General features: G+C 45.0%; 1 protein-coding gene across 4 annotated transcripts in view; it reads right to left on the reverse strand.

The window, feature by feature from the left end:
• The window catches only part of NT5C2 (5'-nucleotidase, cytosolic II), a 60,950-nt gene that overhangs the window by 1,787 nt on the left and 37,167 nt on the right, over nucleotides 1-21,996 (reverse strand). For 2 of the 4 annotated variants that reach the window (XM_065672163.1, XM_065672164.1), the window contains 14 exons: nucleotides 12,050-12,167; nucleotides 10,611-10,706; nucleotides 9,219-9,310; nucleotides 8,972-9,029; nucleotides 7,585-7,678; nucleotides 6,545-6,598; nucleotides 5,315-5,398; nucleotides 4,355-4,396; nucleotides 3,153-3,260; nucleotides 2,738-2,804; nucleotides 1,903-2,073; nucleotides 1,165-1,216; nucleotides 856-916; nucleotides 130-306 (listed from right to left, as the gene is read on the reverse strand). In XM_065672163.1, coding sequence (XP_065528235.1) covers nucleotides 130-306; nucleotides 856-916; nucleotides 1,165-1,216; nucleotides 1,903-2,073; nucleotides 2,738-2,804; nucleotides 3,153-3,260; nucleotides 4,355-4,396; nucleotides 5,315-5,398; nucleotides 6,545-6,598; nucleotides 7,585-7,678; nucleotides 8,972-9,029; nucleotides 9,219-9,310; nucleotides 10,611-10,706; nucleotides 12,050-12,167 — 1,274 coding nt within the window. Of the gene's footprint in view, nucleotides 1-129; nucleotides 307-855; nucleotides 917-1,164; nucleotides 1,217-1,902; nucleotides 2,074-2,737; nucleotides 2,805-3,152; nucleotides 3,261-4,354; nucleotides 4,397-5,314; nucleotides 5,399-6,544; nucleotides 6,599-6,704; nucleotides 6,823-7,584; nucleotides 7,679-8,971; nucleotides 9,030-9,218; nucleotides 9,311-10,610; nucleotides 10,707-12,049; nucleotides 12,168-15,462; nucleotides 15,723-21,996 lie in introns of those variants that run through there. The other 2 variants (XM_065672165.1, XM_065672166.1) reach the window with 2 other exon arrangements.

Consider the following 21,996-nt stretch of genomic DNA (forward strand, 5'->3'; position numbering starts at 1 on the left):
GGCCTGCGGTGCCTCAAACACCCCCCAACCCTCCAAGGTGCCATTCCCGGTGCTTGGAGCTTGTGTTAATAAACTCAAGCACAGGCACCTTTGGGAGCCCTGCCCACCTTCCCAGGATCTGCAACTCACCAGGACATGGGCGGCTCTGAAGAGGTAGCTGAAGGGGTAGTAGAGGAGGTTGATGAAGGAGGCTGCATAGAGATCAGCGTAGCGCATCACCTGGCTAGCAAACAGGGTCTGCCGAGAGCCGCTGCGGAAGAGGCTCCCCATCATCCCGTAGCACATGTCCATGTCGTGGGTCACTTTCTACAAGCAAAGGGCAGGTCAGATCCTGGGCTGGGCAGGCAGCAGCACGGAGCCACGGTAACACCAAAGAGAAGCACACCGGGGGCTGGGGGCTACATGAGATCTGCAAGGATCTGCAGCAAAGCTTTCTGTGCTCGTATCCCATGGGATCAGAGCACAGCCGAGTCCCAGCTAACAGAGGGGAAGGCAACAGCAGGCTCAGAGCCAGCACCTGCCCCAGGCTGGCACCCCAGGGCTGGCTGAACCAGAGACTACAGCCCCTCCAAGCATGTGTGTGCCAACACCCCGTTCTGTGGCAGTGAGCACCGCCAGACAGTGCTGCTGCGTGCATGAGGGAGGAGACCCTATTCCAGACCAGGCTGCCTTTCAGGAGTGCCACCAGTGAGCTGAGAAGCTCCTCCGTTTGCATCCACAAAGACAAAATGGCTTTGCCAAGCCTGCTGTGCCCACCCAAAGGCAGAGCAAAGCATTTCAGGGCTGAGCAGTGGGGTTGGGTTGTCAAGCCCTTTGGGATCCAAAAGGATGAAAAGGGATTTTGATGATTGGTACCTTAATGCGTCTCTGGATGGAGCTGATGTCGGGGCGTTCATTGCTGCTACTGTCCAGATGCCTAGTTACAGGCGAGAAGGTAAATACATGGTGTGAAAAGCCTTTCAGAACCAGATGCTGTGGAATGGGGGCTCAGGGGAGGGAGGCTGGTCTGGAGGGGAAGGTTGGTCTCATGGGCAGAGCCCAGGCCTGAGTCAAAGCTCCAGCAGCAGTGCTGCTAACCCAACCCCAAGGTTTCGTCAGAGCTGCTTGATAGCTGTCACTAGGCTGGGAGAGGCAGCAGGAAGGTTGTCGCTGTTAAACACTCACTTGTACAACTCAGCCAAGAAGATGTCCAGACTCTGCAGCTCTTCAAAAAGGGCTGGAAAATTCAGAAAAGAAAGGGGAAAAAGGTAAGTTAAAACTTGAAATGAAAAGGGCTGAAAGCAAACGCTGTGCAGGGCAGTGGAGGGGCACTGCATCAAGGAGCACGGCATCTCATGGTCAGTGCGCAGGGATAGGGTTCAATCACACTCTGTGCCACTGGCAGAGCTTTGGGCTTGGTTTCTGGGTGCTCCTTTTGTTTTTGAGGCTGAACCTTTGCAGTTCTCACCAAAACCTTCTAACCAGCAACTGTCAATACATATGCAACCGTCATAACCCCCAGACCTAGTTACACACCAAATGGCAGACCTGGGACAAAAGCAGTAGTGCTGGAGGATGGGAAACACACAGCACTTAGGCAGCAGGGGAGCCACGGCTCCAGGGTTATGGATGAGGAACAACCCAACCCCACCCAGCTCCAGCTTCTCCCTGGCCAAGTCAGCACTTGGCTGATCACATCCAAGTGGCCTGGGAAGGAGAACAGGAAAGGCCTGGGACCCCAGGGCCAGCCCAGGGAGAGCTGCCCCAGCTCCTGCCACCAACACCCAGACCCACAGAAAAAGGGCCAAAAGGAGAAGCTGCAAGCCAGGGCGATCTTTCTGCTTGCACCCTTATGCCCTGGTGATCTCAGGGGTGCAGCACCAGGCAAGCAAGAGCAAAGCCTGGCCTGGGGTTTCCACTTACCACTTTTGTCTGTCCAGACGTGCAGCTCCTGTGCCAGCTCAGGGATCACCAGGAAGGTCCTCCAGCCCTGGCGCTTCTTGGATTTGAGGATGTCTCCAAAGATATGGTCTCCAATGTACAAGATATCCTTCCCTTTGGCCCCCAGCAGGTCACAGACTGTGTCTGAAGAGCCTGAGAGAAGAATGGCATGGCTCAGAACAGGGAGCCAAAAGGAAACGTGCCTCATTTCGGAGGTTTAGGAACAGAGCATGTGAGTTTTCCTCCCATAAACCTCCACTGCTAAACGTAGCAGCCCTGCTTGGCTGTGGCAGCACAGGGCATTGCCCACCCACCACAAAGTTCTCCCAGGAGCAGCTTTGCCCACACAGAGTCCCCCCATGAATGGCAGCAGCAGAGGGACCATACTGCCTCCCACTCCAGTAATGGAGGGTTCATCACAGGCAGCCCCGTATATACACCCGCTGCCCTCCCCTGGCTCAGGGGACCCTCCAAGCTTGGTCACACTGGTGGCAGCATCATAAGTACAGCTGGAAACATTGCACTGGGCCAGCTGCAGCTCCCCCTCCACCACAAGCTCTGCACTGGCGTTTCCCAGGCCCTCCCTGGCAAGGAAGAACAGGGCATTTGGGGAGGAATGTGTCCATCATTCCCTGCCACTGGGCAGCAGTGACGTTGGAGAGCTTCTGGCACAGTGTGCAGAGGGCACATTATGATGTGCATTGAGAAAAACAACCTTGCCCATCGCCTGGCACATGTCCTCTCACAGCCAGAGTGGTTGAAGGCCACAAGAGCACGTCAGAGCCACTCCACAGAACAAGAAGGGTTCTTGCCTTACCTCCTGAGTACACAATGCCATGCTGCAGCGGGCCAGTGTAGGTACCAATCTTCAGCTTCCCAGTCACCTAAGGAAGGAGACATTTTGTTAGTACAGCACAGCTGATGGTCTGGATCTTTTCTGCCCTATTGATACTCTGCTCTTTGTCTCTCTCACTCCCAGGCAGCCTAAAGATAGCTTTCTACATTCTTTTCCTATTGCCATCTGTAGTACCTTAAGGAAGGCTGGAAAGCCTTGAGCTCTGCTGTGCCCCACGTGATGGGGTTGCTCAGGAAAAACCAAGGGGAGAAGCCAGCCCACCATCTCTGGGGCAGGTCCTGTCTAAACACTGTGCTGCCTGTTCTCACTAAGAGATGCCACACAGGACGTGCATGAGCCTTTCCAACTGTAGAGGTACCCTCCATCTGCCACTCACCGTGTCCACCTGCCTCAACACAGTGCCTTCCCCAAAGAAGAGGGGTTTTCGTGCATCCACCAGGATCAGGTCGAAGTAGGACTGCCATGGCCGATGGGCACTCCCAGGCTGCAAAGGCAAAAAACAAACCCCACAGGCACAACAGTCAACCACAGGGAGTTTAAGTGGAATCCCACTGTCCATAACCTGGTGACACTGCTGATCCGTCAAAATCCCCTAGCTCGTGTCTCCTGTACTACAATGCTGGGTTGCCAGTACCATGTCCTAAAGCACTCCCCCTTCATGGCAAGCCCATCTCAACCGAGCCTAGCAGTGAGGACTGAGGACATGGTGTGAGACTGGAGAACTGCACTGAACAGCCATGTTCCAGCACAGCTGTTGTGTGAAGAGATGCTGTAAATGACACTGCTGCCACTGTTTCTCAAGGTGAAATTCTGCATAGACCCAAGCACATGCAGCTTCACACTTCAGCCTTACAAGGCCATGCTGGTACATTTGCCAAGGGTGGGAAAATGCCTGAACTCTTATTTTACAGGTCATGGCTTTGAATCACAGCCCTCCCCAAAGGACACTGCGTTCATAAGCCCTTTCTGCTCCACATTTCCCATCTTTTGGAGATCAAGACTGCAGCAAGGAGTTTTTTGATCTATCAGTTGTGGTGGTTTCTCATGTTCTGAGCATTTCTCTCTTGGCCACCTTCTACCTTTAGAGCACAGCGTGAGAACACGTCTTTTGCATGTGAGAGAGCCTCCCACTGACAGACCGAAGTAGCAGTATAAATTCAGCTCATAAACTGCTCTCCAAAAGTTGCAGGGCTGAGCTGTAAACTCAGAAAACTAGAAAAGGCATGACTAGAATTTCTGTCGTTACCATAGTCAAGGCACATAAATGGGTCTGCTGCATTGTGCAAGATTTCTAAGAAACCTGGCTGCAAAACGCTACAGTTAAACCGTGCTATCACTAAAATAATGTTATCATTAACACAGATTATAGTTTCAGACCAGATGATGCCTCTTTTCTCTTCGTTATATTGTATTTGCTTTGATCCCATTCAAATAGGACACAAACCAGCAAGTGTATTTTAACCAGATTAAAGCAACTAATCCCACGCGGCCGATGAAGCAGGATTAAAATGCTTTCCAGCTACACAGATAATTAGGCACATCAGCTTCTATTGGAACTGCAGTCCAGAAATCACATACCTTTGGTCCATGTGGAAAGTCAAACAAGTAAGTCATAATTTTCTGAAAGACAGAAAGAAAGTATTCAAAGATGTGTTTTCAAACTTACATTTATGTAGTTTATAAAAGTGAAAATGAATGGATGGACTTTCAAGAGACAGGAATTAACCCAGTAATTTTTACAAGCAAAGAACACATTTGCCTCAGAAATCTGCACACTGCTTCAGGTATATTTGCCACGCTTTAAAACATCATACAAATCTTTGCATTAGCAGTGTTGCAACATCCTGATATGTACCTGGAGTTGGAGTAAACACACTTATTGCTACAGCACAGCACACAGCCCTCTCTGGCTCTTAGACCTCTCCAGGCCTCAAGCTGCATCAGGGGAGGTTTAGATTGGACATTAGGAAAGTTTCTTCAACAAAAGGGTGGTCAGGCACTGGAACAGGCTGCCCAGGGCAGTGGTGGGATCACTGTCCCTGGAAGTGTTCACAAACTGTGTAGATAAGGCCCTCAGTGACATGGTTTAGTGGTGGACTTGGCAGTGCTGGGGTAGTGATTGGACTTGATGATCTTAAAGGTCTTTTCCAACCTAGTTGATTCTATGATTCTAGGCCCATGGCTTTGGTGACCTGAGGTCACCTCATCTAGTGACCTCATACTATCACACTTGAAAAGAAATAGTGCATTTTAAAGGATGCTGAAATCTAAAATAAGCATCACTGTCTCTTTCAGACTTTTAATTGCTGAGGAACTGAGTGAGGCACAGAGGGACTTAAGCCAGGTCCATACTAGGTCAGTAGCAGAACCAGGACTACAGAAAGATGACTCAAGACCTAATATGCATTCACACTAAAACATTCTGCGCCTAGCTTAGAAAACACTGATTCTCCACCAGAAGATGTCCTAGCAAAACCCATACAAGTGATGGCTGACTTTTGCATTATATACCAACACAACAATTCAAGTAGCACTTACATCTGTGTATTTATAGTCACTGTTTGTGACAAGAAACACCTTCCCAACTTCATTCATGCGGCTGAGCAGCAGTGGCAGCTTCCCCTGAAAGGCAAGGGACATACAAGTCACATACAAAAGTTACAGAGATTCATCATGGGCAAAACACTCTGAACTATGATTCCACCAGACAAAACGAAGCTAATCAAACAATCAAGCAAGCAAACTCACATGTTTTGTACTGGCCAGAGCCAGGAAACCTGCTGGTCCATCCAGATAACACCCCTCCAGAGCACAGCCCAGGGGAGGAAGGCAAGACGAAAAGGCTCAGCAGGGTTGTGGTGCCTTTGCCAACCACAGTGCCAGGCACCCTGTGCTGCTCCCATCGATCTGCTCCATGCCAGGCATGCTGGAGCAGCTCCTCTTCCCGAAATGGGCCCAGAGGCAGGTGAAATCTGAGCGCACACGAGCCACAAGTTGGAGTGCATTATAATTCCAACCTCAAATTAGGGAGAATTTATTCCTGGGGCTATTTTTATTGAATCATAAATCTCCGTTCATTGCCAGAGTAGCTGATTACCTCACAGACCGCTTTCCTAAGAATTCTGCAGGCATGTAACTGGAAACAAGTTTAACTGCTTTAAAGTGATACTCCACCGTGTAGCTCATCTAAACAAGAGAATAATTACACTCTAAATGGTCCGGAGGGGCCTTAAGGGCAAAAGTAAGAGAACCACTGGAGCTTGCTCAATTAGATGTGCTGTACACACATTTTTGGGGCTATCAAGAGACTGGACATTGGTGACTCTTTCAGGAACTCTTATGGTTAAAGACATGTACCATTTTTGTTGGATGGCTAAGGAATACCTCTGTCTAAAAAGATGCTTATCATTCCTTTTTTAAAAAGAGGTCTGCTTGGGCAGAGAAAACATGGGCCAGGAACACAGATGCTTTCACCACCAAAAGAACCAACATGAGCCCTGCCAGTGTATTCACCTGTGTCCCATGTAAACATTTCCTCTGGCTTTTATATTTGACGTAAAGAACATGCACGTGAATACAAAATCATGTGGATCACTGGCTCAGAATAAAGGCTGTGTCCGAACTTTCTACTTTGTCTTTGGTTATTACAATAGAAATCACAGTGTTATCTGTTTTGTGATGTAGTAAAGCAAATCAGCATGTTTATATCTTGCCTGCCTACTCACTACAGAATGTCGTATAGCACAAGTAAAGTAGCTTCACACTTACATCTTTCACCACATACTTTTCCAGATTCTCAAGGGTCTTTTCCTTAAGTGATCCCTGAAATAGAAACAACAGAACCCAGTGAGGTAATGGAAACTTATGATGTAAGAGACATCAAAGTAATGCCAACTTTCACACTTTAAAATGCTGTGAAAGTACAAACCAGGGCGAATCTGAACCAGTGACTCTAGAGATGAGAGGCTTTGAGTAGCAGGGACCATCACAAACTCTGTGATCCTTCGATTCCCTCACCATGGTAAATAATCCACTTCAACAGCATTTTAACCCTTTCAGAAGGGAATACAATAGAAACAAACAAAAAATAGATTTGCCATACCAAACAAGACAGTCAACGACCTGTCTCCAACACTGACCATAATGCTTTACTGAAAGGCCAACTCCAACATGTATCACATAACACTGCATAAGGAAAGAAAAATAGATTCCTGACTTCTGCATGGATAAAAGGACCACCACAAGTACAACTGTGAGCAGAGTTCTCCTGTGATGGTTCTCCATCCCACCCCAATAGACCTCTTGAATGAGGAAGAACAAGAAAATCAGGTCTTCAACCAGATGTTAATCCTCACAAAATTAGATTCTGAATTTGCACATAAGTGTGAAAAGATGAACTGCCCCTCCTTTCTAAATAGAGAAGAGTTGATGTATTTCTGTTTAGTGCAGGTACTTTTCAGATAATATAAGATAGTACCAATGTAAACCACTTACAGTAAAATGCCATTTTAATCATTAAGACAAAGTACAAGTTGTGGACTTTTAGTTCTAAACCCCATTTATTACAGCGCAGAAATGGAACCTGGACACAATAAAAAGGAATAGGAAGCCAAGACAGAAATGTTCCAGTACAAGGAGGGCAGTCAAGATCTTGACTTACATACAACTGCAATTTATTATTTCCTCACTAGGCGGCAAAGCAGGGCTCTTGCCCAAAAGTGGAATAACAAATCTTAACTCATGACTTATAAACCAGTCCCTCTAACTCAATTACAACTACAGACATCCCAATGAGTTCTCACAATCACCTTGTAATGAACCCAGTCAACAGCATCTCTGACATCCTGGAACATACTCCTGAAGGACATGAAGAGGTCTCCATCTTTAAACCCTGTTTCACAGCTGTGAGGAGAAAGCAGATTGTAGTGGTCAATCACAGCAGGTAAGAAACACATCAAGGAGAGAGACAGTTCAAATGTTGTTTGGAGCCTGTGTTTTCATCTTACCATAATGGATTGTTGTTTACTAATTTACTGTGGCTCAGTCTTGAAAAGACGCTACAAGAGTTTAACAGGATCTGCATGTTACACAAGAACATTTGCTTGAAATGGATAGCATGTAAGTTTCTAACTAGGGGCCTGTGCCTCCATAGCAGTACTACAGCTTTTCTGTGACCTGCAACTCTTCTTTCTCCACCACAGCATTACAAGAAGGAAAGACTGAGGCTGTACAGTTTGCAGCATTTTACAAAAGATGAATGGTACTGAGAAAGTAAGCAGTCCTTCTTTACAACATTAAATAAGGAGGTGCCAGGAAAATCAACCAAATTTCATAATTACTGCTGAGAGGAAGTAACTACTTCTGTGTTGTATAGAGTTAACGTAAGAACTTTCTCTACAAGATACTGTGGAGGTATCTTTGAGACATCCATGAAAGTCTGCATCAGAAGAAATCAAGGAGGATTAAACAGAGCTGTATGTATTATGACAGCAATCATCATGTCTGTGATGAGAAAGGATTCTTCACCTGATGGATTGTTGGCATAAGCAGTTCCTCTGCCCCCAGGTAAAATCCCATTAAAATCCCTTTGCCTTCCACTCACATAATATGCAAAGATGACCCATCACATGAGTCAACAGCACACCAACATTGACATTTGCCAGTTCAAACCACAGCTTGTTTTTATGCTTACACCTATTTGAAAACAAGGTAAATACTCATGTTGCACAAACAGCCTTTTAAAGCACAATGTGCCTGAGCATTTCACCTTAAAGTCCTCAATTATGACATGAAGGACTTGTGGTAACAGACTGAGGAAATTTAGCCTTTCAGTTACCAGTTCAAACATGGCTCCAGTGGTCACAGGTTCAAAATGAGCTGTCTGGTGCCTGTAATCACCCTGTAATACGTGTGTGGTCTTATAAGCTGGCCCAAATACCAGTGTTAGTCTGCATGGTGATACTGATATACACTATGAAAGAAACCCTCATAACCAGTCTCTGCTGTACACACAGATCATCTTGTCACCACTAAATTCTCTTCATGTCAAAAGAATAAGAGGCCTGAACTTTTCCCCACTGAAACCACTTGAGGGGCCTCCACTGAAATTAAGAACATCTCCGTCTGTGCTGAATTGCTCTTTATAATAACAATCTTACTGTACCATCAGCACCTCGAACCAGAGGGAATACGTACCTAGTGTACCGGTCACAGTTAGTAAAGAAATCCACTAGGCAAGCCAATAGGTAGGTCTCTGCAAAGAAACAAAGCACGATTTTAAGACAAGGATAACATCATACAGTCAGCTAACTTTAGGCCCTGTGTCCAAAAAAAGAAAGTTCATGTAAAAGAAATAAACAGATAAGTAGAGCATGTCATTAGCAAACCTTTATTGGTTTCAAAAGCACAGAAACAGATCTGCATTGGCTCACATTAGACTCACCTGGTAGGTTGAATAACGTGTTCAGAATGTAAAACCTATCTGTGTCATCTCTCTGGATAAATTTATTTGGATATTGATCCCGCGTTTCAGGCCTGAGAATAGATAAGGTGGAGAAGAATGAAACCACAAGAAATAATGAGGATAAAATGTGCTGACCTGCAAAATAGCGGAGTCCCTTAACTAGAGGCTGTTGTGCTTTAATCAACACCCAGCTTTCCTACATGCATTAGCGGTGCAAGAACAAAACTGCATCCACTGTGCTGGCTCAGGCAGAGCAAGGCACAAAGCCCTCGTTGCTGAGTCAGCAAACTGAGCAGAGCCCACACAGGGAAACTGAGTGGTCGAGAGTCCACAACTCGACCTTAAGCCCCATGCTGCTGACTATGAGGATGCCTTCAATCATCTGCACTTTCATTGTTTGCTTATCTTAAACTTTCCCCTGCTTTCCATGTGTTGCTTTTCACTCCCTGGAGCAGCTTTCAGCAGGCAAGTGCAGGGCTGTGCTGCAGGAGGCTTGCCTGGGGCCCTCTGCAATTAATCAGCAGGGTGTCAATGACTAAAGTCATTTAATTATTCTGGTTTCCTTCATTTCTGGAGCTTCTGAAGATCACTGTGACCCAAAGAGAAACTTGAGTGCAAAGACAGAAGCTTTTTCTAAAGTTTAGCTTTGTGATGCAATGACTTACGGGCCTTCAATGACAAGTCACCTCAGGGCTGGCCTGTGCTTGCCTTCCATTCATCCAGTCTCACAACAGGGATATGAAAGGATTTGGTGGGACCCATCAGGCATGTAGCACTGAGGTCCCCTCTGCTCCCTAAAGCACCTTTTCTAGGGCAAAAGAAACACAAGCAGCCAAGGAAGGCTGCAGGAAATGGCAGACAATGCCTCACTTCTGACACCCTCAAAGGTCAGAAACACAAAGCGGTAGAGTAACCTTGTTCCTTCCCCAAGCAAGCTCAGGCCCTTGAACTTTCTCAGCAATGGCTGTGGAGATGACAGTCTAATGGGGCACAGGTCACTTCTGCTCCCAGCAGCCCACATACAATGGCTCTGTCTTAACTGACCAGCTGATGATGTTAAACTGTGCCAGGACAGGTGAACAGCCCTGGATTATCCCATCAATCCCTCCCCACAGCACACTTCCTTCTATTCCCAGCACACCAGAGATGTGCCTGTGCTGGTACAGACATTTCCTCTACAAACACCTTGGGCTGTTGCCATGTCTGGGAACCTCAATGCATCCCCAGTCAATCCTGGAGCTGTAGGAACACCGATACAGTATCTGCTTTTAGTGGAGTCCCTGTGACTCCTTCTACAATGGGCACCCTGAGGATCAGTGACACAAAAGAGCATATATTAAGTCAAAAGAAGAGCCAAGAATCAGCACTCACCCTCTGAGGAAATTAAAGCCATGTGCACACACTAGGAGGTTCCCATAGGCATCAACTTTCAACAGGTTTCCATAGTGGGTATCAAACACCAGGCCTCTGTTAAGAAAGTTATTTAAGGTATGAAGAAGTGAACATATTAAGCGTTGACCATTTCAATAGCACTCTGAATAAAACAGAGTCATTGCTACTATGCAGATGTGGTCCCTACTGTGCCTTTTACCTGGCTGCAGGTGAGCAACAAGAGCCCTGCACTGTCAGGTGAAAGGTGCAGCTGATCTGCTCTCCACAGACTTGAAACCATTTAACCCGGCAGAGGCTTAGCTATGCACATACCAGGGAGGACACTGGCCTCTTCCACAGGGTCACGAATCTGACACCTGTATTTGTGGTTCCCTGACAGTCCTGCTGGGCTGCAAGGGAGAGCAAGGTGTGATAACGGAATTTTTCTCCTCTTTTTCAGACATGGATATGTAACTATTGCACAAAATGCTTTGGACATTCCTGGTTCCAACTCCAGCAAAACACTGTCTCACTTATCTAGTAGTTTGCATCTGGAGAATGAAGTTTTCCCACAGAGACATCTCTTCTATTCCCACCCTGGGATGAAGGCAGTGGATTTAATGGTGTCTTCATCACAGGTTTGTGAAGGGCTACTGTCTTGTCATGGGCATGGGTGCACCCAGCAACAGTCTTGGTGAAAAACATGCCGAGAGGATGGAAGGAAGGAGGCTGCCAGACTGAAAACTGGAACAGCAAGTGAACAGACCCTGTGGTCCATTTCTTCTAAAGCACCTCCAAAGGAGTCCAAAATAGAAAAATCCAGCAAAGGCACAAGTGGAAACAACTTAAAGGCACAGAGTAAGATCAAAAGGCTTGCTTAAAACAAGCCATGTCCTTTTTACCTCTGCTATCAAAAGACAAAACATAAGAATTTAGTAACTTGGCACCATTCACTTTGCTTTACATGTTTGATTGATCTAGACAGTGAACTGGATTGATTGCACTTTTATTATTGTTTACTGTCAGCTTATTTTTCAGGATGTCTCATGCACCAGGACGCTATTAATTAAATTCATTAAAGAAAAATGCTCTGAGGCATTCTATCAGCCTCATGATGGACAGTAACGGTTCCTTCACCCCTTGATTTTGATTTAACTTCCAGCCCAATTGTGTCTCTGCTGTCTTTCCTTTGAAAAGTTACTTCTGGACCATGTTTTCAGCAGGCCTCTTTTCTTGCACACTCCTTTGCTGGCATGGATTCATGTGTTCAAAAGCCTTCCACAAACCAGAGCAGTTTGCTCCCTTCCCCATGATCTGTGGTCAGCCACAAGCTTCACAGGCACAACTCTGAAAACCTGGCCTCACGTGTTGCCTATGAACTTTACAGAACAAATATTCAGGCCTTGAGCAGGCTGGGTCAGTATCTGTTAGTCATTTACCTGGTAGGGAATGCAGGATCATACACAAAATTGAGCAGCTCATGAGGGTATCCAATGGAAACTAATCTTTCTACGGTCAGGTCAAATCCAAGAGATTCGTATTCAGGGGATTTATACACTGTACCAAGATGAGATTTCAGTTAGAAAATTTGAAAACAGCTAGGGGGTTAAACAAGAAGGCAATTAAAAGTAATGTACCCCTTTCCCCTCCTCCCTCCTCCACATCACACATTCCCTGTTCCCTTCTTCGCTCCTGCCCTTCGCTGCTTTGGGTCCCCCAGCCTGGAGCCACAACGAAATTAGCTCAAGCTCCAGGACTGCAGCTGAGCAGAGCCACAGTTCAGGTTTCAGCAGCAGAGTGCACCAGATGAAATATCCATCAGTCGATCACAGCTCTGCATCAGGAAGAATGTATTTCAAACTGCAGCTCCTCTCCCTGCAGTCCTGTCAGGCAGACGCATGAACGCTCCCTGTTCCACCTGCTTGGTTTTGGTTTGATGTGTTTTTGCAAAGCTGATGAAGAAACCAATAAATCTGGGGAAAACATGTATTCATAGCTAGAAAGCCTGAAATTCATCACTGCTGTGATACTGTTACTGCTCTGGATACAATCCCAGAGCTTAGTATTGTCTTCAGATTTCATCTCAGAGGAATTTATGTTTGCTGCAGACTAAATTAGCTTGAAGGTAGAGCTGTCAAGTTAACTTACGATTTGTTTGTTAATAATACCATATGGTACTGTGAAAATCTGCTTGCTGTTACCCTTATGCATCAAAATGCTACTCTTCTATGCAAGCTTACTGTTCTTACATTTCAGAGAAGCTGCTCATCAGTGACACACACCTTAGCTCAATGCAAAAGAAATTGACTTGTTCAACTAAGTCATTACTACCATCAGGCCTGTCTTCTTCCTGCAAACGACATTCCCATGAACTGGAAATGTTACTGCTTAATCAGATCATTAAATTAACATCTGAAAGGACATTACTGCGTTTTTACAACAAGCAGAAATCACTGTGTTTCTCTGATGGCATCTTTACATTTGCTGCATGTCTCTGCCTTACACTGATCTTAAGATGTAACAATGTCAAATACAACCCTTGACTGCCATGAGGGTTACCACGGGTTCAATAGGCCCAACTGTCTCAAACACTTGAGTACTTCATATTTGGATAAGTGAAAACCAAAAATGTGCAAGTTACACAGCCAAGCTAGTTAGAAGGCAGACTGCTTTTCCTGAGACAGATATAGCACATCTCTGGACCTCACAATATGTATTAACACACACTGTCTGTACTGCCCAGGTAGTCACCACAATATTTATACTCTTGAATACTCAATCTGGGAGGAGAAAACATACATAAAATACTATAAAAATACTAAAAAGAAAAGGACTATAGAAGAAATGAGACTGTCAAGACTCAGATGACAGGAACTGTGACAGGGGCCTCATATATCTCAATCTAAAAAGCACCAGAACACCAAGAGTTAATTTCCCCCATTAAAAACGTAATAAGCAAAACTGCAATGTTCTTAAACAGATAACTGAAATAAATAAAAGTTACCAATTTCAATTCAAGCATTATTATACCAATGGTAAACATCAAAAACATTATATAATATTCAATGCACATAGTCTTTTCCATCCTTTATGAAAGGAAGGGTTGATTGAGCTATAGATAGGAATAAGCAATCAGAAACTACAGCTAATGAAGAAAGCGGTGACTGACAAGGCAATTCTAGGCAGTGAGCTAGAGTTGGAGGGAGCAGAAGGCAGTTAGGCGATGAAAAACACTGTGAAAGAGACAGCAGAGCATCATCTTGAAAAAAGGAATTCTTCTGATGCAGGATAGTAAAGGCACTTCCCAAGGAAAACAGTAATAAATACACCTACACATACTCGGAAGGTGAAAGTGCTGCAAAGCTCCCCGCTATGCCTCCAGTCCCCCTCTCTGTCCATGAAGTTACTGCTATCTCCTTGTTAGCTTCCTGAGAATTTGACCACATTACTAACTCATCCATAAAACATCACTCCCAAAGAAATCATTTGCCCGAGGAAATCCTGCTCTTTCTGAACTCAACAACCATAACGATGCTGCCCAGACACAAGGAATCTCAAGGAGCACATTGGCCTCTCCTCTGGACAAGCAGAAGTGGTTCATCAACAGCTCCAGCAGAACCTCTCCAGAGAAATAGTAGGGCTCTCTGTTAAACAACCTATGTAACTTGTTAACACTCCAGCAGAGAATGGCTCTGGAGGGACATGAGGCCAGCTGCTCACAAAATGCCTTCATTCAATTCCTTCCTTTTCTTTATTTCCCTCTCTGCCTTAGATTTATCACTACAGACCTCCTTTTAACTCTCTGAGTTTCAGGAAACAAGCTGAAGCAGCAGCAGGAAAGGCTGAAGAACATATCAACCTCAGCCTCCCTCATCCCAAGTTTCTGTTAAGGCAGTACTGCAACAGGATTAATCTGAATGTTTTGGGGGTGAGGGCTGGACAGCTATTCCTCTTACTTCTCAAGCCCTAGATTTTGCTTCCTTGATGTCTCTTTCAATGAAATTAAACCTCTATCTCACTCATGCCTTAGGTCCCTTCCCTACTTTTCTACCACTACACAGTATCTGGAAAATGAGAACCTTCACAAACTGAACAGCAACACAGGAAACTGGACTCCTGGAAACTGGAAAGGGACAATAACCATTCTCCAGTTACCATCATACTTACTGTTCAAGATAAACTTTTCCTTTAGACACACAGCTGGGAACAGACTGAGAGCTCACCAAGCCCACCTTGACAGCACTCTGCACCACAGCACATGCTGTAGCCATCGGTATGAGCCACAACTCACTGACATTTCTCATAAGCTGTGCGAATGCCTGTTTCGGTAACATGAGCTTCTGGGCAAACAAACAATCTACCTCCTTCAGATCAAGTATGAACAGGCTAACACTGCTGCAACCACAGCAGCACATTTCAAGGAAGATGTCCCAGTTATATGTATTACTAGATGAAAAAATGTATTTCAATATTGTACTCAGAGCTGGTTGCTCTCTCTCATATCTTGTTTACTTCAGGCATCCAGGAGGAAAGAGAGTAGAGAGGACAGATCAGTATGTTCTTCTGCAGCTGCATGATGAAAAAATAGTTTTAAGCTCTCCTGGAACAGCTCCCTCCATCAGAGCTGGCTGCTGAGACCACAGCTGGAGGTAATATGTGTGCCATGGCAATGCCACAAATTCAGGTATTTGCCATGCAGTGTCTCCCATGCTCAGCTCTTTCACACAGCTGAGAAGGACCCAGTCTTCAAGCATCCCCAACTCTGTGACAGGTGAAGAGGCAGTGCTACGAACCCATTTTCAAAGCATCCTTACCCAAAACCAGTAAAATCAAAGCACATGCTACAACTTACTCTGATTTCTTTTCCCTTTTGTACTATTTGATGCCATGTCTCTGCCACCACGCCGAGTCCCCAGCTCTAGAGGACCACCTTATTTTAATAGTTTGTGTCTCAACACAGGCAAACGCTTCAGTGGCGCAGGGCAATCGGCACCCAACGCTCATGGATTATGCAACCGACATGGAAAGAAAACAACCAAAGGTTTAAAAAACCAGAGAAGCCAGTTGACAGTATTTCAGCCTCCCCTTAATACCATCACTTGGCTTAATATTATACTATTGGAAGGTAAAAAGCAGTACCCCAGGAGTGAACGTTGCAAGCCTTCAGGTCTGTGATGAGTGCAGGCATCCCTTACACAGTACATTCTAGGAGGGAAGCTGATCTGGAATGAGCAGGGGTTGTGCAGTAAGGTATGCAATTCTCATGCATTTGTGTGGTTGTTTTTACCTTTGCTGCCAAGACACAGTAACAATTTTATAGCCTTCCTGAAAAGGAAAAAATAAACAAAAAAGGAAAAAAAAAAGGAAAAAAAAATCTCTACAGAGGCTCCAGCTTATGCAAAATGCTGCTGCCAGGATTTTAACTCACATGAGGCAGATGCAGATTCAGAGTGTCACTCCAGTCTTGACGGAGTTACACTGGGCTCCCCTGTTAAAGAAAAAAATCAGACTGATTTTAAAACTGCAACAGCTCTGTGCCATGTGGGACTGTATCCGCTGGAGCTCTGTCCCCTGGTAAGCTCAGAAGCCGGCCGGGCAGCTATTCCAAATACACTTACAACTGATTTATATAGAAGGCACATTTGGTAATCGTGCATCCTGCAGGCAAAATTCTGTCCTCATATCCACAAAGCAGTCTTAGGTCATCAGCTCAGTGACAATTAGGAGGAAGAGGCTATAAGCATGCTGCCCAAGTGACACAAACCCTTTGAGTTTCTCTCAGATGCAGAGCAACTGATTCAAGAAAGGGTCTCACGCTCTTTTTGGGGCTTTGCCATTATTGTCCATTCCTCAGTCGGTGACAGATTACCCCTTTCAGGGCACTCACTTTCTTTCACACCACAAAATGCCTGCACATGTCAGTGCAGGAGACTGGGGAGACTGAGTCATGAGCTACTCTGGGAACCTGAGAAGAGAATTTTGCCCTACATCTGAAGGCGCTGCCAACGAGAGGCTCGCACACCAGGTCAGTCTGACGTAGCACATCTAAATTCAATTGTGTACTTTAACACGCTTATGCTCTGATGTGCAAAGCACTGCAGGATAAACTGGTACCAAACCTGCACAGAGTGCTGCACTGTATTGTAGTGCACTGGTTTGCAAGCACACACAGTAAGAAGATCAGACCTATGCTGAAACTTACAGGTATGCACAGCATAATCAGGAATAACTTTAGATATCCAATTTGCTCTAAATACAAAGCTGAATGAGTTGAAATGATGTTGCAAAAAGGATCCAGAGAAGTATGCAGACCTCCAGGAAGGCTTCACTGAAAATAAATGTTTAAAGCCTGTTTTGTTTCAAAATGAATAGCTGGGGAAGGCTGTAGTGCATGTGATGGCTCTGTTTAAGCTGGAGAAAAGCCCCTTAAGCGCTGCTCGTTCTTTCCTTGCTTCTCCTCCACATACACAGATTCAGGCAGGGAAGCTTCTCATTGAAGATGTAACATGGTTTGTCCCAGGGCTTGTCGACACTTCTTAAAAGCTAGTCATGGATCATAAGAGAGAAGCAGGAGCTAATGTTAAATAAACACCCCTTCCTGTGCTGCTTCAGCAATGTCACTTTAGTGAGATGTATTTGCTGCCTCAAACTGTGTACCTGCAAGCAAGTTCATTTCCAGCCACTATGGGTTTGGTGCTGGTAAAAGCCCTGAATTAAGAACAGTGACAACATGCTGACGCAGCTTTGAGGAAGCAGCTCCCCATCACCAGCACCCCAGTTTAGGAAGGGAAAGATGAGCTCAGGAGTTTGCTGCAATAACAACAGAAGCCCACAGAGTGAGCAACTCCTATGGGGAGAGAGGCAGGGAGAGGACTACTAAATGATAACCTGAAGTGTCATTCATCCCTGACTCTGTTTTTATCCCGTAAGTCACTCAGTCTCATTAGCCAATGTCCTCTCCTCTAATATCCAAGCCTCTCCTGGAGGATTTTCATACCTTCTATCAGCCAACTCCTTGCCTGCCTTCCCTCCCAGCTGGAAGCCAAAAGCAGCCCAGGAAAAAATGCACACAGTGCCCCCATAAGCATCCTTGCATTGGCATGGGACTTCACAGGAGCAGCTGCTTTCTGCAGCTGGTGCATCGCATGCTCTAATCCTTTGGCCACACACCAGCTCGGCTCCTTCCCCCACATCTTTGGCCCTGGCCACTCAGCCGCTTGGGAATTGAAACACCTTGGTCTACCCACAGTGTTTTGGTTAGTAGACGAAACTAACCAGCTTTTGACTTTCAGGTGTTCAGATAAGATCAGCATTTCTCAAACGAGAGGTGATGACCTCTTCCAAAGGGTTGCAAAAGCTTTAACAGACATGCAATCTTCAGAAATGTTACCCGCTATCTGGGTTCTCCAGAGGTCACACAAAGACAGATAAGCCAAAAGGTGGACAGATAACACAATCAGTTTAGCCTTGTCTCTGAAGCACAGGAAATGCAGTCCAGTTATTTGTGTTAAATCTTGAAGAAATGAAAGTAAAATAACTAGAAACAGATTGTTTCAGTTTTTACTTATTCCCCAGTGAGTAAGGCATGCAGATTAGGCAGTTAGGAACGCACATGGCCAGGTGAGTGGCTAGTATCCAGATTATTATACATCTTAGGCACAACATGTATACTTAAGCTTGTGCAAATACATTTCTGAAATTACAGAAACCTGACTTAAAGAGATGGATCAAAGTGCTGCTCTGAATTGCACCACACATAAATAATGCAGGTATGTATTAGAAATACATTTATATCAACATTGTGCTGATAAAAAGTGCTTAGTTAAAGCCTTGAGGACTGAGATCCCCTTTTAAAACCCCATCCCCTATAAAATACAAGTACCTACATATCTTGCCTCAACAATGTCTATCAGAGGACATCCTAGACTAGTCCCAAAATAGGACAGATCTATCCCCAGAGCTCTTCACTCTGTCAACATCTCCTCTGCGCATAGCCCCAGAGCTGGGTATTTTAGTGCCAGCTATCGCCAGGATATCTGTGATGGTCATCCCTCCACAACCAACCACACTCCATTTCAGAGAAGCACCAAATACTCATTCCCCGGCACTTTTGATCACCCAACCTCCTACTCCAGCTGAAAATCCAGAGAGAAACAGTGAGTGACCAGTCCTTGATGTGTTTTGGACACTGGACTTCATGAAAAAATAAACCATACTGAAGCAACAGTATCAAACACACTGGTAGGTGTTGGGCAAGCATCTCACATAATGTCATAGTCTGAGGAAAGTTGGTCTCAGGGCCAGAGGTCTGAGGATCCCCAGAAGTAACCAGGTAGTAAAGAATGCTATCTGACCTCTATAAACTGACCTTCCTTTAAAGGTATCCCTTATCTTCATAACCCATTACAGAGCAATGCCAGTATTCATATATAATTAGAAAAGAAGAGGATCTATGCTCTAGAATACTAACGACTTCACCTTCTGTGGTACAGGGTCAGGGAAAGTGTTGTCAGGCACTGTCACTGAAACATAACAAACAGTAACAGGGAAACAGTAATGTTTCAAGCTGTGCTGCTCTCTATGTTAAAATAATGCATTACTTACACAGAAAGGAATCTGAAATGTCATGTTTAAGTTTTACATCTGGGTGTTGCTTCCCTTCAGTTTTGAGAGCAGAGTCACACTGCTCAGCTCTGACAGGAGCCCAGACTCACTCCCCGGCTTGCACAGCCTGGCAGGGTTCTACCATTTTGCACTGGAAACACAGCAGAGGATTTTCTTTTCCATGAGAACTGGAAACCTTGCAGAGGTACCTGTACTGTGGGAGCCTCTGTACTAACATGCTCAGCTGGCTTAGCAATCCTGGGAGCGCAAACCTCTGCTCCCCTTGCCTTGCATTTCTCTTTCCAAAGACCCATCAAGTGTTACCTCAACTGCCACAGCCACTGCAGGCATTTCACTTCACAGCATCCTCACTGGACACTCCTGTTTTAAGCCCTGATCCTGTTTGAAGACGTGATTGCGTACAGCACTGGTTTCAGTTCGTCTCTGCCCACGTAAACACGTGCCTGCTATGTGCCTGCCTGCATGCAGGGCAATGGAGTTGCGCACGTTTGTGCTGTGCTCATCTGGGAGTTCAGTGCTGTAAACAAACTGACGAAGTGGTAAACGTGCCTAATTGTAACCGCAAGAAATCCCAAACGAAACCCACGGGACAACTCATATGTTTTCAATTAGGAACGTGGTGAATCACTGACTTGCCATTTGTTTATGGACTCAGCTGAACTGTGACCATACCGTGTTTGTCTACGGTCAAAACAAGTTGAAAACCAGCCAGGAACAGACCCCTGTCCTGTTGACTCTTGGGTTTTGATTTTAACCACTAGACCATAAATAAAATGCTCTGTATTATGCAAAGCAGAATTGTAGTATTTCAGTTTATATTTAAATTGAGTTATCACAGTACCAAACAAATAAAATGGGTAGCAGCAGTATGTTTTGTTCCTTTGAATTCACTCTATTTTTCAATCTGCAATGAGAAGAAACTGCTGCCACATTGATCATAATTTGTATTTACCCAAAGACACCCTTTCAAACACAGAAGTGTTCTGTGCAGGAAGACAAAGCTGAGCTGTAAACACACATCAATATTTAATGCACCCTTTCTATTTCACTAGAAATTATGTATTTGTAGCGATCAGCAAACAAGACCTTGACAAAACCTCCAGGTGCATCTCAGTATACTTTCGTATGCCTAACACACACGCTGCTCTGCTGTGCATGAACAGCCAGACCTTGTACTAAGCCTCTTGCAGCCACAGATGTTTTTGACACTAAATCTGGTAACAGGAAGCAAGGCAAGAGTCACTGATCATCAGAGGGTTCAATCTTCTGGTTCTGAGCCTCAGCGGCTCCCCAGCACCCTTTTCTGACAATGGCCAACACAGGGCTCTGAGTGGAAACCAGGCACACACCTATAGAGAAGCACAAAGGCTCTGCAGTCCCCATCTGCAGCAGTGCCCATAAAGCATAAAGCTATGCACCCACTCTGCAGCCTAAGAGTGATGGAAAATTCCTTACCTCTAATGTTCCTGCAAACATCCCCAAGTGCACAGCACAGCTCTCAGCTCTAAAACCTCTAACCTGGAACTGTATCAAGTCCTATTCTCCCACTCTGCATGCTAAAAGGATCTGTAAAGACAGGGTTTGCTGTTGCTTCAAGAACTGACACAGTATTGTATGGCCAGCTTGGCTCCAAACCACTGGGTCTACACTTCAGGTTGTTTTTAGCGTTGTGTTTCCAGTTGTTTTAAAACCAAGTGTTGTCAAGTATCATCAGCTTTAACTCTTCCCAAAGCAGGCTTATTAGTGCTCTCATTGGTAAATTCCAGATATTTTTAGTTTTCTGCTGCTGCACTTTGTTTGCCTCTGATGTGACAAAGATTTGGTCTGTTTGGATGTGCCTCAGAGGCCGGCAAAACAGAGCTTAGTGTTGGAAAGATTTCTTGTGCTGAATAAAAATGCATGGCTTGAGGTAACAACAGCAACACTGAGGTCACATTTTGCATGTTGAGAGAAGCAATTCAGACAGACTCTGCTTTTCAAGGAAACTTCAGTTTGTCTATTTAAATAGTTGGCATGATATTCCTCTGCACTGGAATAATATTTTAAACATGACTACACAGCCACCTGTTCCTTCATGGGAATTTTTTACTGTTTCCCTGACACAAGAAAATCTTTTTTTGTACTTAAAAAGTGGCCTTCCCAATTTACCTTTCTCAGATACAGCCCACTAGGAGTCACAATCCCATACTGGAAATATCCCTGCATTTCCATGGAAACAAACTACTGTGCCAAAATATGGGCTTAGTTCTTCAATGAAGACTTCCGAATAGTTGCATGGGCTTCGTGTTCAAACATAATTTGCTAACATCTAGAAATAAAATCACTTGAAGGTACAGCAGCCATTTATGCACTGTATATCAGGCAATATTCAGCTGTATCAGTGTCCAAACAGATCCAGCTTCTTATTTCTCTCCATATTCACTTAAGAGAGTGAGCCTCAAAAGCTACACATTTGTTTAACAGTGTGTACCTGGGCTTATACGTAGCAGAGGTGCCTGTGCTGTCAACAAGCCACATACATAAGTTTTAAACATAAGCTTTAAACATAAGTTTTTCTATAGCATGCTAAAATAAGGCATTCACAAAGCAAGAGCGCACATGTGATCTCAGACTTAAAGCCTTCTGTACTCTCAGCTTTGGTTCCTCCTACAGAGTAAGCTTTTTGTGTCATCACAAGGGTATCTGCAACTTAATAGTACTTCTGTTGTGGTATTAAGATTACTAGACAAGGGGATCTATTACAGTAAAAAATACCTCCATA

This window comes from Lathamus discolor, chromosome 3, assembly GCF_037157495.1.
Source record: "Lathamus discolor isolate bLatDis1 chromosome 3, bLatDis1.hap1, whole genome shotgun sequence".
In the NCBI taxonomy this organism is placed as follows: domain Eukaryota; kingdom Metazoa; phylum Chordata; class Aves; order Psittaciformes; family Psittacidae; genus Lathamus; species Lathamus discolor.